The sequence below is a fragment of the Somniosus microcephalus genome, chromosome 6, assembly GCF_052327205.1.
Source record: "Somniosus microcephalus isolate GS21.2 chromosome 6, FLI_Smic_1.0, whole genome shotgun sequence".
Lineage (NCBI taxonomy): Eukaryota > Metazoa > Chordata > Chondrichthyes > Squaliformes > Somniosidae > Somniosus > Somniosus microcephalus.
Window position 1 is genome coordinate 210,451,533 of NC_140992.1, and position 16,306 is coordinate 210,467,838.

The 16,306-nt window shown below is 45.9% G+C and overlaps 1 protein-coding gene across 1 annotated transcript in view; it reads left to right on the forward strand.

The window, feature by feature from the left end:
- Window positions 1-16,306, forward strand: part of cfdp1 (chromatin remodeling protein CFDP1) — a 237,013-nt gene that overhangs the window by 187,072 nt on the left and 33,635 nt on the right. Inside the window, exon 6 of the mRNA XM_085991348.1 lies at window positions 1,239-1,397. Coding sequence (XP_085847474.1) covers window positions 1,239-1,397 — 159 coding nt within the window. The remainder of the gene's footprint in view (window positions 1-1,238; window positions 1,398-16,306) is intronic.

Consider the following 16,306-nt stretch of genomic DNA (forward strand, 5'->3'; position numbering starts at 1 on the left):
AAGATTGGAAAATTATGGCTAGCCCTTCCGCTATCTCCTCCCCCAATTCCCTTAGTAACCTGGGATGCAAGCCATCTGGACCAGGCGACTTATCCACTCTAAGCATACCCAGCCTTTCTAGTACATCCTGTCTGTCAATTTTCACCCCTTCCATTGCTTCAACCTTTTCCACTTCTACCGATATTTTGTCAGCATCCACCTCCGTAGTAAACACCAATACAGAGTACTCATTGAGTATTCTAACCTTGCCCTGTGCCTCTAAGCATATATCACCTTCTTTGTCTCTAATAGGCCCACCCCGCCTCTTACTATCCGCTTACTGTTTACATGCCGGTAGAAGATTTTTGGGTTCCCTTTTATGTTAACCGCCATTCTACTCTCTCATTCTCTCTTTGCCAATCTTATTTTCATCTTCACTTCCCCTCTCAACTTACTGTATTTGGTCTGGTTCTCCCTGACATGCATCATACACCCTCTTTTTTTGTTTCATCATCTTCTTTATCTCTCTCATCATCCAAGGAGCCCTTGCTTTGGTTCCCTTACCCTTCCCTCTTGTTGGAAGAGTAAGAGACATTAAACGTCTGCCCTCTCAGGTAAATGTAAAAGATCCCATGGCACTATTCGAAGAACAATAAGGGAATTCTCCTGGTGCCCTGGCCAACATTTATCCCACAACCAACACTACCAATAATAGATGATCTGGTCATTTATCTCATTGTTGTTTGTGGGACCTTGCTGTGTGCGAATTGGCTGCCGTGTTTCCTACATTACAACAGTGACCACATTTCAAAAGCACTTTATTGGTTGTGAAACGCTTTGGGATATCCTGAGCTTGTGAAAGGCGCTATATAAATGCAAGTTCATTATTTCCTTTGTGGTGAAATACTGCAGATTTGTTTTGATTTGGTCCCACACACTTCTTGATATTGTTACAGTATAAAAATGCTGAAATGTTCTTTTTGCAAATGTTCTTTGATGCAAAGCATTAGCCATTAAATATAGCCTGAAGAAGTTGGATTAATTGAATTGGACATCACAAGGTGCAAATCACTGTAGACAGATCGAAGTGGGAATAATAACGGTTCGAGTTATATACATATTTTATCTTTTCAACAGACAGTGCAATATTTGATGACTTCAATGACCAGTTTTCATAGCACTTGTAAAGATCACTACATAATTGAGGTTTGCATCATTCCTATTCTGAATATTTTATCCTTTTTGTTTTCCAAATGCAGAGTAAAAAGACAACGTGGGATAGGTAACATTCTGGGAAAGATTGGGGGAAAGAAACAAAAGATGAGCACTTTGGAGAAATCGAAGATCGACTGGGAAGCATTCAAAGAGAAGGAGGGGATTGGCGATGAGCTTGCAATCTACAACCGAGGCAAAGAAGGGTGAGTGCTGAAGTTGAGTCCAAAAGGAAAGTGACCTAATTTCTAGAACAAGACAAAGACAACACAGCAGTTTCTGTGGTCAAACACTTTATACTTGGGAATGCTTGGCAGCCAACCAAATGCACCATCCATTTCTATTCACCACAAGCATTGAACATCTTATTGGTTATAGTGCACTCTTCTTTCACAGCAGTGGGATCTGATTGTTATACTGGATTCTGTCCAACAGTGAGATAGTCAGTATCCATTGCTGTGTTTCTAAGTACATACTGAGCCCTCCATGAGATAGCCCTCTGCTGCAGCAATTTATGGTGTACTTTAGATAGTTCATTAGTCGTCACTTGTGTGTTAACTGATATGAAGCTCGTGTGTGCTATAACAGCATTTCAGCAAAAATGCTGGAATTTCTCGCATACATTTGATTTATTGCATCTATAAAATTATATTGTTAAATGCAAATTTTGACATTATAGTACAAACTTAACAACATAGACCAAATTTGCACAGGGAAATCTACAGTGATGTTGTCTCCTATAATGGCTGCAGCACATTCAGACTGAGTGGAGTTCATTTAATCCTTTCACTCCGGTGACCAAACATAGACATCAGGTTGAGTTTCAATGATTTGTAGGAGTTCCTTTCACTGACGACCTTTTCCATTCAAAAGAGAAAGCCTGTCTATTTTTATGAAGATACGACATGCAGTTATTTCAGTAATCGGCTGAATGAAAAATTGTGAAACCGCCAAGTATAGTTGGAGCAAAATTAATCATTGCCCTATTTGCCACGTACTCACGTTGTTGTCCAAGTGTGTTGACAGCAACTTGAAGGATGAACTTGAAAAATACTGAAAGTTGATTCAACACTGGTTTATCTTATTATACAACAGGTGCATTACAGTTTTACTTATTTGAAAACTGTCGAGCATTATTGCCATTTCACCACTCATTAATGGAGGAAATCTCGATCCAGTGATGATTACATTACAACTGTTGTGAGCAGCATAAGAGATGTAATGCAAGAACATGGGAGTCTCAACTAGGACACAAGACCCAGTCTTAACCAATGTTCATGTTCTTTGATTAAAATGTAACATAGACTTGGAGATTTCTTATGGGTGGCCCATTCTACCCTCTCAACAAAGATTAAGATAGGGGTGGAACCAGATTTTTTTTTAAAGAGAATTGTATTGTGCTAAATCAGCCATAGCATACACAGCTGTGTTATAGACACTGGCAATAGCCATATTGATAGATTGTCTCTCCCTCGCCCACTTGTTATACCTGTTTCTGTGCTCTACCTATGCTATCAACAGTAGCATTCTTATTCTTGTGATAAGCTAGTTTTTGCATGCTGCCACTCTTTCGTATCTACTCAGAATCTTGTGGTGTTAGCAACGTACTAGCTTCCATAGCTAGCTGTATCCTTTTATCCTAGTCCTATCTAATACTTTGGGTGCAGCTGCCCCACGTTGTCTACTAGACGCTTGTGTCTGTGCTCACTCGGAGGTCGAACTCCAAACCATCGTCAACACCTTCACCAAAGCGTACAAGAGCATGGGCCTTACACTAAACATCCGTAAGACAAAGGTCCTCTACCAAACTGCCCCCACTACACAGTACTGCCCCCGATTATCAAAATCCATGACAAGGCCTTGGACAACGTGGACCACTTTCCATACCTCGGGAGCCTACTGTCAACAAGGGCAGACGTCGACAACGAAGTCCAACACCGCCTTCAGTGTGCCAGTGCAGCTTTCGGTCACCTGAGGAAGAGAGTGTTTGAAGACCAGGACCTCAAACCCGGCACTAAGCTCATGGTCTACAGAGCAGCAGTGATACCCGCCCTGCTGTATGCCTCAGAGACATGGACCATGTACAGCAGGCACCTCAAAGCACTGGAGAGGTACCACCAACGCTGCCTCCGCAAGGTCCTGCAAATCCACTGGCAGGAAAGGCGCACCAACGTCAGTGTTCTCGCTCAGGCCAACATCCCCAGCATCTAAGCTTTGACCACGCTCGATCAGCTCCGATGGACGGGTCACATTGTCTGCATGCCCGATACGAGACCCCCAAAACAAGCGCTCTACTCGGAGCTCCGGCACGGCAAGAGAACCCCAGGCGGGCAGAGGAAACGCTTCAAGGACACCCTCAAAACCTTGAAAAAGTGTAACATCCCCACCGACACCTGGGAATCCCTGGCCCAAGACCACACAAAGTGGAGGAGAAGCATCCAGAAAGGCACTGAACACCTCAAGTCTCTTCGCCGGGAGCAAGCGGAAGCCAAGCACAGGCAGCGCAAGGAGCGCACGTCAACCCAAGCACCCCATCCTCCCGCCCCTTCAACCACCGTCTGCCCTACCTGTGACAGAGACTGTAGGTCCCGCATTGGACTCATCAGTCACCTGCAAACTCATTTTTAATGTGGAAGCAAGTCATCCTCGGTTCCGAGGGACTGCCTAAGAAGAAGACGACTTTACAGAGTTAGGTCTTATAGACCACTGCTGCACTTGCACTACTCCAGGCCAAATTTCCTCACTAGAAGGCAGGTACTGATCAACTGGGACCCTACACTCTCCAGGGGAGGGGGGCATCAGGTCCCAGTGAGCTGAACAATGGCAGAGACACATTGGAGGAGGATTGTGCGATCGCTCGTGCCAAATACTGAATTTGAAGAGGTTTAATGTACCATGGTCATTGTCATAGGGGATGTAGATCTCATGAATAAGATGAGGTTGGAGAGATGGGAGAGAATCTAGAGAAATATGTGAGTTTAGAGCTAATTGGAATTTGGGTTAAGTTTGGCTTGTTGGTCAAGGGCAAGGTGGGAGAAGCAGTAGAGGCAGCTGAACGGAAGGTCTTAGTGACAAAGTCCATCAGGTCATCACACTTATTGGAGGTGAGGGTGGAGAGGGCGGGCAGAGGGCTTTAAGGAGACACTCGGAAATGGAGAAAAACCATGGGTTATCTTTGCTCTCCAGGATAATCCTGAAGTAATGGGTGGTTTTGGCAGAGGAGAGTAAGGCCTTTTGGCACTTGATATGGTCCAGCTACATCTGATGATGGATACTAAAGCAGTTCTGCACCAGATGTGCTCAAGTCTGACTTAGACTTAGACTTTACCCGAGGGAACAACTGTGATAAAAGAGACTAAACATTTTGCTAGGGCCAGACGCATCAAAGTTGGAGATGAGGGAGTGGTTGAGTAAATTAACAGCTGCATTCCTATCATGATGAATGGAGTACCAAAGGGTAGGCAGTTGGGTGTTTGAAAGTGCAGTTGCAAATAACTTGGGGGAGAGTTTCTTTCCAGTTATGGGTTCCGAAGGAAGTGAAGTTACAAGGCAGTAGGGGAATGTGAGTGATATAAGAAGTGGTTAGAGATGGTCTTGTCAAAAAACAAGGCCATAGGTGTAGAAAGGCCACGGGAGATGGCAAGGTCGATGGAGTGGCCGTGAATATGGGCAGGAGAGATTTAGGGAAGACAGGAGGGCAGTGAATTCAGAGGAGATGGGGAGGTTGAGTGCACTCATTGTTTAAATGAGTATCATTCTGAAACCCATTCAAATATGTTGTTTTTAAACTAACAGTGTTTCCAACAAGTGCTTGAGAACTGCTAGCTGCATACAATTCTGAGAGTCTAACTTAAGTACTCGAGCTCAGCTATTCAGTGAGGATAGTGTTTTAACCATTTCATCCATTTCCTGATTGAAAGAGTACCCAGCCACTATGCTCTAAAGACCATACTGCCCTGTATCTGGCCACTAGGAACATCCTGACAAGAGCCCAGGTTGACCCACACTTTGATTTATTTCTCCCCCCCATCTCCAATTGGGATACGCGGGTCCTTTGTTTGGTATTTCCCCGAAACAGAACAGTTGAGAACAGAATCTCATGAGTTAGGGTTTTTGGACTGAACTTGTATCTGGCCACCTGTAGCATACCCTGTTGGTATACAGTCAAACCATGGGGTTAGCTCATTGTTCTTTTTGCCTTGCTAAATGCTGTTGTACTCAAGTTGTTCAGAAGCCGTATCATTCACATTTGTAAACTTAGCAACTTTTAATGGGTCTCTTAAGCCTTAATGCTCATTATTTCATTGTTCTTAAACCTCCTGTATTAAAAATGACTCTGAAAACCCTTCTCTATTTTAACTCTAATCTTCCTTGCTTATGCATGTGTTGAGGATAAGAAGAGCATAACAGCAATGTATAAAGAAATGTCTGCTTTGCTGTTGGCGGTAAAGAACACTTTGACATGAATCTCTGATGGGATTTTTGTCTTGTTTGAAAAGGAACTTCTGAGTTGCTTTGGTGCCTTTCTGGTTATCTAAAATAATCTTGGCTTGTTTAGTTTTACAGTGCATGAAAGCCATAGCTTCAGGCTTTATCTTTTAGAAATGTACTTAATTTTGGATGAAAAGATACAGACTTTATTACAACTAGCAATGCTGTGCACTTTGTTTTGGAGTATTAATGAAATTGTGCCCTCTGGCTAGTTGTAATGAGATCATAACTGGCTTTAGTTTCTGCATCACACACCGGATTAGAGGCAAATTTCCATTATCGGTCACCTACTCATAGAGAGAAAACAATCAGTCATTACGTGTGTGCGTGCGTGCGCGCGTATAGATACAGATAATGGTTCATTTGTTGTTGGAGATAATCAGTCATATGCAAATATACATTAGTGTGCCAAGCAGTGTTCCCCTCCTAAGGTGCGCGGCCGTGCACCAATCACGAGATCCCGTGCAGGTCGTTCACCAGCTGCTGCTGTTGGAAGAGATACCGCACAGCAAATATAAAGGGCCCATGCACGAAAAAAAATAGAGGGAACATTGTTACCAAGTATCCTCTGTGGCTTCAGAATGATATTTCTGGGCTGAAAAATCAGCTTTCAATTTCAGTTTACCATCACAGATTATCAAAAATGTTGTCACAGCTGAGAATGATCTGAAACAGTTTGTAAGGGTCCTGCATACAGTGAGTCTTAGACAGTCTTAATCCACTTCATTGTGGGCGCAGGCACACAACACAAAATTGCTCCTAATTCCACACTGAACCTCACTGAAAGGCCACAAGATGGCTCTTGTAGGAAATGGATAAATACGGGGTAATCTTCTGAGGTTGGGGTGGAGGTACATAGTTGAGTCAGAATAGGCTGTGCTTTATTTGATATCCTACCATACTATATCTGACCTGAGAGTGCCTGATGGTGTTTCATCCTGAGCACTAGTATCCCTCGCCTCACTTTGAGCACTGAATTCATTAAACAAAAGTCATTTTTTTTAAATAAACTGGTTTAAATGTTCATTGAGACGTAAAATATGTAAGATCCTGTTCCAGAATTGCAGAAAAAAGTAAGTGTCCCAAAGAGCTATTTAAAATTAAAATTCATCGAGTTAAATTAATAACTGGGAGTGGGAGGTTCCACACTGAACCTCACTGAAAGGCCACAAGATGGCTCTTGTAGGAAATGGATAAATACGGGGTAATCTTCTGAGGTTGGGGTGGAGGTACATTGTTGAGTCAAAATAGGCTGAATGGAACAGGATCTTACATATTTTATGTCTCAATGAACATTTAAACCAGTTTATTTTTTTTAATGACTTTTTTAATGAATTCAGTGCTCAAAGTGAGGCGAGGGATACTAGTGCTCAGGATGAAACACCATCAGGCACTCTCAGGTCAGATATAGTACGGTAGGATATCAAATAAAGCACAGCCTATTCTGACTCAACAATGTACCTCCACCCCAACCTCAGAAGATTACCCCGTATTTATCCATTTCCTACAAGAGCCATCTTGTGGCCTTTCAGTGAGGTTCAGTGTGGAATTAGGAGCAATTTTGTGTTGTGTGCCTGCACCCGCAATGAAGTGGATTAAGACTGTCTAAGACTCACTGTATTGCTTTTAATTGCATTCTGCTGCTTTGAAGGGGGCAAAACGCACTCTCCTGACGTAATAGCTGCAGGAAGTTGTTGCAGAATCGATTGGAGTTACTCATTCATACTGTTTCATCAGATTGCGCTTGCTCTCTATTTCAGGAGTATTTATGACCCTGAATAAAGTTAATGAACTACCGGCAGCACTGAGTGAGTGGAATCCGTACCAACCTACAGCAATTTGTTTTCTCTGTTGCTTAAGGCTTCTTGATTGCAAAATTAAATCAATAGCCTATTTGCAAAATTAAATTAATACACTATTATACATGAGGCATTTTAAAGATATGGTTTCATTTAAATATGTTACAACTTCCCGTATTCATAGTGTGGGTCTCAGCCATGGTGCCACTGCGCTGTGCAAAACTGAAACTACAGGTTAAACTGCAGGAAGCAAGGGTCAGCTGCATGTGCACACTTCTCATCTGCTGATCACTGACACTGATGGACAGGTTGCTGTCCACTTGCTCAGATGGGGAACGGAGGAATCACAACATCAGAATTGAGATGTTGCAATTGTTGAAGCTCCTTCGTTTATCTATTCCTTCTGTTAGGGTTTTTGAAATGGGATATTTTGGGGAAAGGTCCGTATGACTTTGTTATTTCCTCCCTCACCTTTCCTCCAGCATTAGTCTCTCTACGCTAGCCACATTGTATCTGCCGCTGAACTTCCTGGCAATCATCATTTTGATTCTTCCACCCAAACTATCCTCCTTCCCAACTGTTTCCCATGTTGTTGTTTCCCAGACTACGCAGCATTTGATTTCCACACTAACTGCTGTTTGACTTCCCCCACTATTGGGCCATTTTATTCCCTGTTTTGACCTCTGAAGGTTAAAGTGCCAATCATGGCTTTGATGCTTCAAAGCTTAATTTACCAACTATGCATAAAAACAGCTTTATATAACATTCTTTATAGCATTGAAAAGGTGCATATTTTCTGTCCTCTGACATCTGTCACGAGCCTCTGTAAATATTCAGTATTAAACATTATGAAGAAAATTCTGCCAGAATGTAGAGAAATGAAGAACCTCATGCAAAAAAGCGAAGTTTAAAAAAAATAAAAGAACATTTTCTAAGTTGCAAAATTTTCTGTAAACACTGAAATACTTTGTTTTTCTTCCTGTTGTATTTTTACGTTCTTGTAAACAAATCCAAACAAAAATACACTCTTGCGTTTATCCAAGGAAATAAACCCTTTGTGACACTGATTGTTTATATTCGATAACCCTGCTGTTTACTTGCCTACAGGGAAGCATTTCCTGTGTCCTTTCTGTGACCAGAGCTTTCTTTATTTCTCCCCCTTTGGTTTACATGCTCCAGATTAACTGCCCACAGTCCTCTTAGAAGTTCATTGTTGATGTTCCATTTAGTATTGTAGGACCTCTTCTTGGGGACTGATATGATTGGGTGTTGTGTAGATACTCTGGCTCGGCATTTTCAGCTAGTTCCATGAGTTGTTTTTTTTTAAATTCCATTGATAAACTGAACATGCACTGATCGTCACCCTGAGACTGTGGGCCCTGCAGCGCTATATGTGTAGGCACTTACAACTGTTCAAACAGAGGGACGCATCATAACCTTTTTTGCTCTATAATGAAGAATGCAAAGATAAATAAAAATGATGATTTATAAATGAATGTGAAAAATGAAAATATGACTGAGTTTATGATTAATGAATTTGGCAGCCCTTCAGATAAAGGCGGTGCCCCTTTCATAACTTCTCATTTAGGATGTTGCCTTTTACAGTAAGTTTTTACCCATTTTTCTCTTCTTGACGATGGAACATGATTCAAATGGTGCTGGCAGCACCTTGCCAAAGTGGTCGTTCTTCCTTTACATTCTATGCCGTGATTATCGGAAGGCTATTGAACTGCCCAGGCATCACAGATAAGTGTAATTCTGCCCTGGTCCAGTTGCACTGAGTCAGTCACAGCTCCTTTACTATCTTTTTTTTCCCCCCCTCCACCTCAACAGAAATCATACTGATCCTTCTAAGAGAATCTTTTTGGCAACATGCCACAAAAATTGCCCTTCTTTGTTCCATTAACCAATGAAGGTTGCAGTATCATCGTTGGTGATCCATAACGGTCTGCTTGTACCTTGAACAGCATCATGATTAGAATCTTACGAAATGTTTCAAAAGGACAATGGAAATGCATGAGACACTCTTAACCTTTGCACTACCATATAGTTTCAATTCTAATCCCTTTTATCCGTTTTTCTCCTCTCCTGATACCATTGATGCTCATGGGATATGGTTCCTCTGACACCAGTAGTCCTTTGGTACCTCACCCCTGTTGATGTTCTTCATCTATGACCCTAGATAGTGAGTGTCAGACAAGATCCAAAAATTTACATACAACGCTGTATCAAGTGTGTAGCAAACCAGCATGGAGAATCCTGCTAAAGAATGAATAGTGAGTCGTGCCAAGAGACGATATCCAGCGATGCAACCTTGTGCACATTAAGTCCTCATTATGGGGCAATACCAAACCGAGAGAGATAAGGTGGACACAAGCTCCAAAGTGCACAGCCCAATTATCCTTGACCAGATGGGCACCTGCTATCAAATACTGAGCAACCAGGATATGACTAAAGTTTGTCCATTAATGCTAGGATCATGACCAAAATCCTAAAATCGAAAAGGTTATGCCTGCAAGAAGAGAGAAAACAGGGCATAGGCAAAAGGGACAGTTAAATTAACATTGGAGCTCCAGAGGCCAGGGCAAGATCAAAAGGTGAAATACAGAACCCTTAGACTCAACAGTTCCAGCACGGGCAGCCCCCGAGTCCCACGATCCCTGGTCAAGAACCTCCCAAGTAATGTATGCACCCAATAATAAAGGAAGGGGAAACCATATACAGAAATGTCACCTGACATAGTCAAGGGATATGGAGCAAAGGCAGGTAAATGGAGTTGAGATACAGATCAGCCATGCTCTATTGAATGGTGGAACAGGCTCGAGGGGCTGAATGGCCTACTGCTGTTCCTATATACAATGCAGAGGGTTGGAGTCTATCTTAATACTTGAGATGCCCTTAACCGCCCACAATATCGTAGCCCATTATTCTTTAATTGGGAGATAAGTCCACAGAACGTGGAACAGCAAGCCGATTTCACCACAACACTTCCACACTGGTAGTGGAGACGAGCAGTGTGTGTTAGGTTCTATCCATATTTAATTGGCTCTCCTGCAGATGATTAAAAGCTGACACTTGGAAACAGTCAAACTGACGTGAAAAATGTCTATCTTAATTCAGACCCCCTAACCTTGCTAAATTGTGATGAGCTCTTTGGGACTATGGAAACCAAAATGCAGACTGATGCGCTATCAATTACTCATAAAAGACTGAGAGTTAGAAGAGTAACTAAAGGCTTTTATTAACAACAGAATGGAGGTCTGCCTCGAGTGGTCGACCGGTCCAGGATACCAAGGGCTGGGGAGCAGTCACCTTTATACTAGGACCTGTGGGAGGAGTCAGCCGAGGCATGTCCAGGCATGTACACAGTGGAATACAAACAGGAATACAAACAGTGGTTTACCACATTCACCCCTTGTTTAAAATTGAGTCCGGCGGGGTGAAGTGTATTAAAAGTTAGTGTATTGGAGTCTCTCCGGAGGTCTTGTCTGCCGCTGTGATCGGCGTGGCGACGGCAGGGGTAGTGAAGCTTCCGGCGTCGAGTCCAGCGTAGGCTGTGGCACAGGCGTGTCGTCCTCGTAGATGTCGAGCGGGTCGCGGGGCCCAGGCCTGCCGTCTGCTGGGGCTGGATATCGGATCGTGGGGGGGGGTGGTAGTGGGTAGTGGGTTACTGTGGTCCCCGAGGGTGCAAGGTCTCTTATGGAGACTGTGTCCTCCCGCCCGTCCGGGTATGCGATGTAAGCATACTGGGGGTTGGCGTGGAGGAGGTCGACCCTCTCGACCAGGGGGTCCGTTTTATGGGTCCTCACGTGTCTTCTCAGTAGGACCGGCCCTGGGGACGTCAGCCATGGCGGTAGCGATGTCCCTGATGTGGACTTCCTTGGGAAGACGAACATTTTCTCATGAGGGGTGGCGTTAGTGGCAGTGCAGAGCAGTGACCGAATAGAGTGGAGCGCATCGGGGAGCAGATCCTGCCAGCGGGAGGTTGGAAGGCCCCTAGACTTTAAGGCTAGCAGGACGGCCTTCCAAACTGTCGCATTTTCTCTTTCCACCTGTCCGTTCCCCCGGGGGTTGTAACTGGTGGTCCTGCTTGTGGCAATACCCCTAGTTAGCAGGTACTGACGGAGTTCGTCACTCATAAACGATGAGCCCCGGTCGCTATGGATATAGCTGGGGAAGCCGAACAGGGTGAAGAGGTTGTTCAGACATTTAATGACCGTGGCACTGGTCATGTCCGGGCAGGGGAAGGCGAACGGGAAACGGGAGTACTCATCAATAATATTGAGGAAGTACACATTGCGGTCGGAGGAGGGGAGAGGCCCTTTAAAATCAACGCTCAGGCGCTCGAAGGGGCGAGTGGCTTTTATCAGGTGGGCCCTGTCTGGTCTATAAAAGTGTGGTTTGCACTCAGCGCAGACTTGGCAGTTCCTGGTCATGGTCCTGACCTCCTCAATAGAGTAAGGCAGGTTGCGGGCCTTGATGAGGTGGAAGAACCTGGTGACCCCCGGGTGGCAGAGGTCATTGTGGAGGACCCGTAGTCTATCGATCTGCGCGCTGGCGCAGGTGCCACGCGATAGCGCATCCGGGGGTTCATTTAGCTTCCCGGGCCGGTACAAGATCTCGTAGTTGTAGGTGGAAAGTTCGATTCTCCACCTCAAGATCTTGTCATTTTTGATTTTGCCCCTCTGCTTGTTGTTAAACATAAAAGCAACTGAACGCTGGTCAGTGAGCAGGGTAAATCGTTTTCCGGCCAGGTAGTGCCTCCAATGACGCACAGCCTCCACAATCGCCTGGGCCTCCTTCTCAACAGCGGAGTGTCTGGTCTCCGGGCCTTGGAGGGTTCGTGAAAAGAAGGCCACGGGTCTCCCCGCCTGATTGAGGGTAGCGGCCAGGGCAAAGTCGGACGCGTCGCTTTCCACCTGGAAGGGGATGGATTCGTCCACTGCGTGCATGGTGGCTTTGGCAATGTCCTCCTTGATACGGTGGAAGGCTAAGCGGGCCTCTGCCGTCAAGGGAAAAGAGGTGGACTTGATCAGCGGACGGGCCTTGTCCGCATAGTAGGGGACCCACTGGGCGTAATAGGAGAAAAACCCTAGGCACCTCTTCAGGGCCTTGAGGCAGTGGGGCAGTGGAAGTTCCATAAGGGGACGCATCCGGTCGGGGTCGGGGCCGATGACTCCGTGTTCCACAACACAGCCAAGGATGGCGAGGCGGTTTGTGCGGAATATGCACTTCTCCTTGTTATATGTCAGGTTTAGGAGTTGGGCGGTGCGGAGGAATTTTTCGAGGTTTGCGTCATGGTCCTGCAAGTCACGGCCGCAGATGGTCACATTGTCCAGATATGGGAAAGTGGCCTGCAACGCATTTTGATCTACCATCCGGTCCATCTCCCTTTGGAAGATGGAGACCCCGTTGGTGACGCCAAAGGGAACCCTAAGGAAGTGATAGAGGCGGCCGTTTGCCTCAAAGGCAGTGTACTGGCGGTCCTCAGGGTGGATGGGGAGCTGGTGGTACGCTGATTTCAGGTCAATGGTCGAGAAGACGCGGTACTGCGCGATCTGGTTGACCATATCAGCTATACGGGGGAGTGGGTAGGCGTCCAGCAGGGTGTAGCGATTTATTGTCTGGCTGTAGTCGATGACCAGGCGCTGCTTCTCGCTGGTCTTAACGACCACAACCTGGGCTCGCCAGGGGCTGGTGCTGCCCTCAATAATCCCTTCTTTCAGGAGCCGCTCCACTTCGGTTTTAATGAAAACCCTGTCCCCGGCACTGTATCGCCTGCTCTTTGTGGCGATGGGCTTACAGTCGGGGGTGAGGTTAGCAAACAGTGGTGGGGGGGTGACTCTGAGTGTGGAGAGGTTGCACCTGGTGCGCGGCGGGCAATTTGGAAGCTGCTGGCTGCGGACTGTGAGTGGGGGTAGGGGTCCACCGTACGCCATCGTAACACTTTTAAGGTGGCACTGAAAATCTAACCCCAGCAGGACGGCAGCGCAGAGGTCAGGCAGGACCAGAAGTTTAAAATGATCGTACACGGTCCCGTCTACTACGAGTGTCACCACGCAGTAGCCGCCGATGTCCGCCGACTGGGACTCGGAGGCCATAGAAATCCGCTGTTGCGCAGGCAGGACTGGGAGAGAGCAACGCCGCACCGTGTCGGGGTGGATGAAGCTCTCCGTGCTCCCAGAGTCAAAAAGGCAGATTGTATCGTGACCATTTACCTTAATGTCCATTGTGGAACTGGCCAGTTGGTGCGGTCTCGCTTGGTCCAGTGTAACGGATGCCAGCGTAGGGGTCGGTGTGTCGCTGCGGGTATCAGATGAGGCGGTGTCGGGGGCCTGCTGCGTCCCGGCTGTCGTCCAAGATGGCGGCGTCCGTGATCCCCATGTGGCTGGAGGCGTCCAAAATGGCTGCTGTACCGGTGATTCGCACACGGCCGGGGAGGTCCAAAATGGCGGCCCGCATGGCCCACACGCGGCGCTGCTGGGGTTCGGGGTGGCTTTGGCCCTGCAGACGCTAGCGTAGTGTCCCTTCTTCCCGCAGCCCGAGCAGATCGCGTTTTTCGCCTGGCAGCGCGCTCTGGGGTGTTTTGCCTGGCCACAGAAGTAGCATTTCTGGCCTTGGGGCACTGCTGTCTGGCCTTGGGACACTGCTGCGGTAGTTGGGCCGTTGTTGGGGTGTGGCTGGGGTGGCACGGCGCTATGAGGCGGTCCTACCGTGTCCCAGGCTGTCATTCCCCGCGGCGTCCACGGTGCAGAGGAGTAGGCATCCATGCCCTGGTAGGCTGCATCCAACGATAGTGCGAGTTCAGAGGCCTTGTTGAGGTCGAGGTTACTCTGCTCCAACAGTCGCTGTCGTGTGTAATTGGATCTGTGGCCCGCTACAAAAGCGTCCCGGATAAGTTCCTCTGTGTATACGGCGGCCTTTACATCCTTACAACCACAGGCCCGGCCAAGCACAGACAGTGCCTGAAGGTATTCCACGGTCGATTCCCCAGGTTGTTGTTTACGACTCCCCAGGAGGTGCCTGGCGTACACTTCGTTCACTGGGCGCGTGTACTGGTCCTTGAGGAGCTTGATAGCATCCGCGTACGAGGTCGCGTCTTGGATGACCGAGTACACTCGGTGGTTCACTTTGGAGGTCAGGACATCCAGTTTGTCCTCGTCCGATTTGATTGCTTCGGAGGCGGTCAGGAATTTTTCGAAACACTTAAGCCAGTGAGTAAACTTGGTGGATGAGTCCGCCTCCCGATGATCTAAGTCCAGGCATGCTGGTGTGAGGATCTTCTCCATTATAAAAATGTTGTTAATCCTCCCACAGGTCCTAGTATAAAGGTGACTGCTCCCCAGCCCTTGGTATCCTGGACCGGTCGACCACTCGAGGCAGACCTCCATTCTGTTGTTAATAAAAGCCTTTAGTTACTCTTCTAACTCTCAGTCTTTTATGAGTAATTGATAGCGCATCAATTTTATTAACAACAGAATGGAGGTCTGCCTCGAGTGGTCGACCGGTCCAGGATACCAAGGGCTGGGGAGCAGTCACCTTTATACTAGGACCTGTGGGAGGAGTCAGCCGAGGCATGTCCAGGCATGTACACAGTGGAATACAAACAGGAATACAAACAGTGGTTTACCACACAGACAGCTGTGATAATAGCTTGCTCTCACAAGCTGAATCAGTTAAAAACATAAAACCAATTTTATTTCTGTTTGGATTCTTGGCCTTCCTGCTGAAATTACTATAAAATTAAGAATTATGCACAACTGAATCCTCCAGTTCCTGCTGTGGTTGTTGCCCATTTAAGTGATGTTACTGCCAGTTGATCAGCAGCAGTGGTGTAAACTGACGGAAAGCAGTTGCTGAAATCGCTCTTCATTGTGTGCTTTAACTGTTGGTGATTATAACAAGGCCAATTATGCTCAAAGCAAAAAAACAAATCTTTGCTGATGGAAAACCATTCAGAGCTGGCAGGAATATCTTGGAGGATTCAAAGCAGTCTGCAATGGGCAGAGGAGCTCTATTTGGGTCCGTGCTTAAAAACAAAGTGGTAGCAATGGGGCCTGGAAAATTACTGTATGCTTAAGATCACATTTGGCAACCATTTTCCAAGTTGGGACTTGGGTGAATATACTTGCTGTTTTCTCCTCACTATTGGTCTAATCATTTTGAATTATTTTCTGAAGCTTCAGTTTTAAGAGAAATGTTTTTTCTGTTTAAAAACTCTTGTGTTCCAGCCTATGCTCTGAGCTGTGTGACCCACAGGACATGTGTACACATACAGTTCAACAGCACCCAACTGTAAGCAAACAAAGAATGCCCTTTAGCACTTGAACAGTGTGTGAATGCGTGCATAATAAAAATAAAATGTATGCAAAATGCAAAAGTTGGTCATGATCTGAGCACAAGTCCTTCCCTACTGTGTTAAGTTAAAGTTGAGGGAAGATGGATGTCGGCACAGAATAAGTCATTGAGGTACAAACCATTTTTTTCTCCATGAAATTCCAGCAAAGACAATATTTTTAAATTCATAGTTATCCAGAATCTGTTAGTTTAAAGCAAGCAGTTTGTGGCTGATATTTGAGTTCCCAACTGATTTGTACTAAAATGCAGTCCGTCACAAGTTTTGCAATTAATATTTTACGCAATTTCAGTTACGAGATTTTTATCTATGTTCTTACAGGCTACGCAACTGATCTACAAAAGTCACAGCATAAATCCCTCCCCTCCTTCACTCCACCCATGTCACCGAATCCCATCCCCAATGACTCCGAGATAAACTTATCATGTGGTTTGGTAATGGTCTATATAATCAAGTAGATCACAAGTTT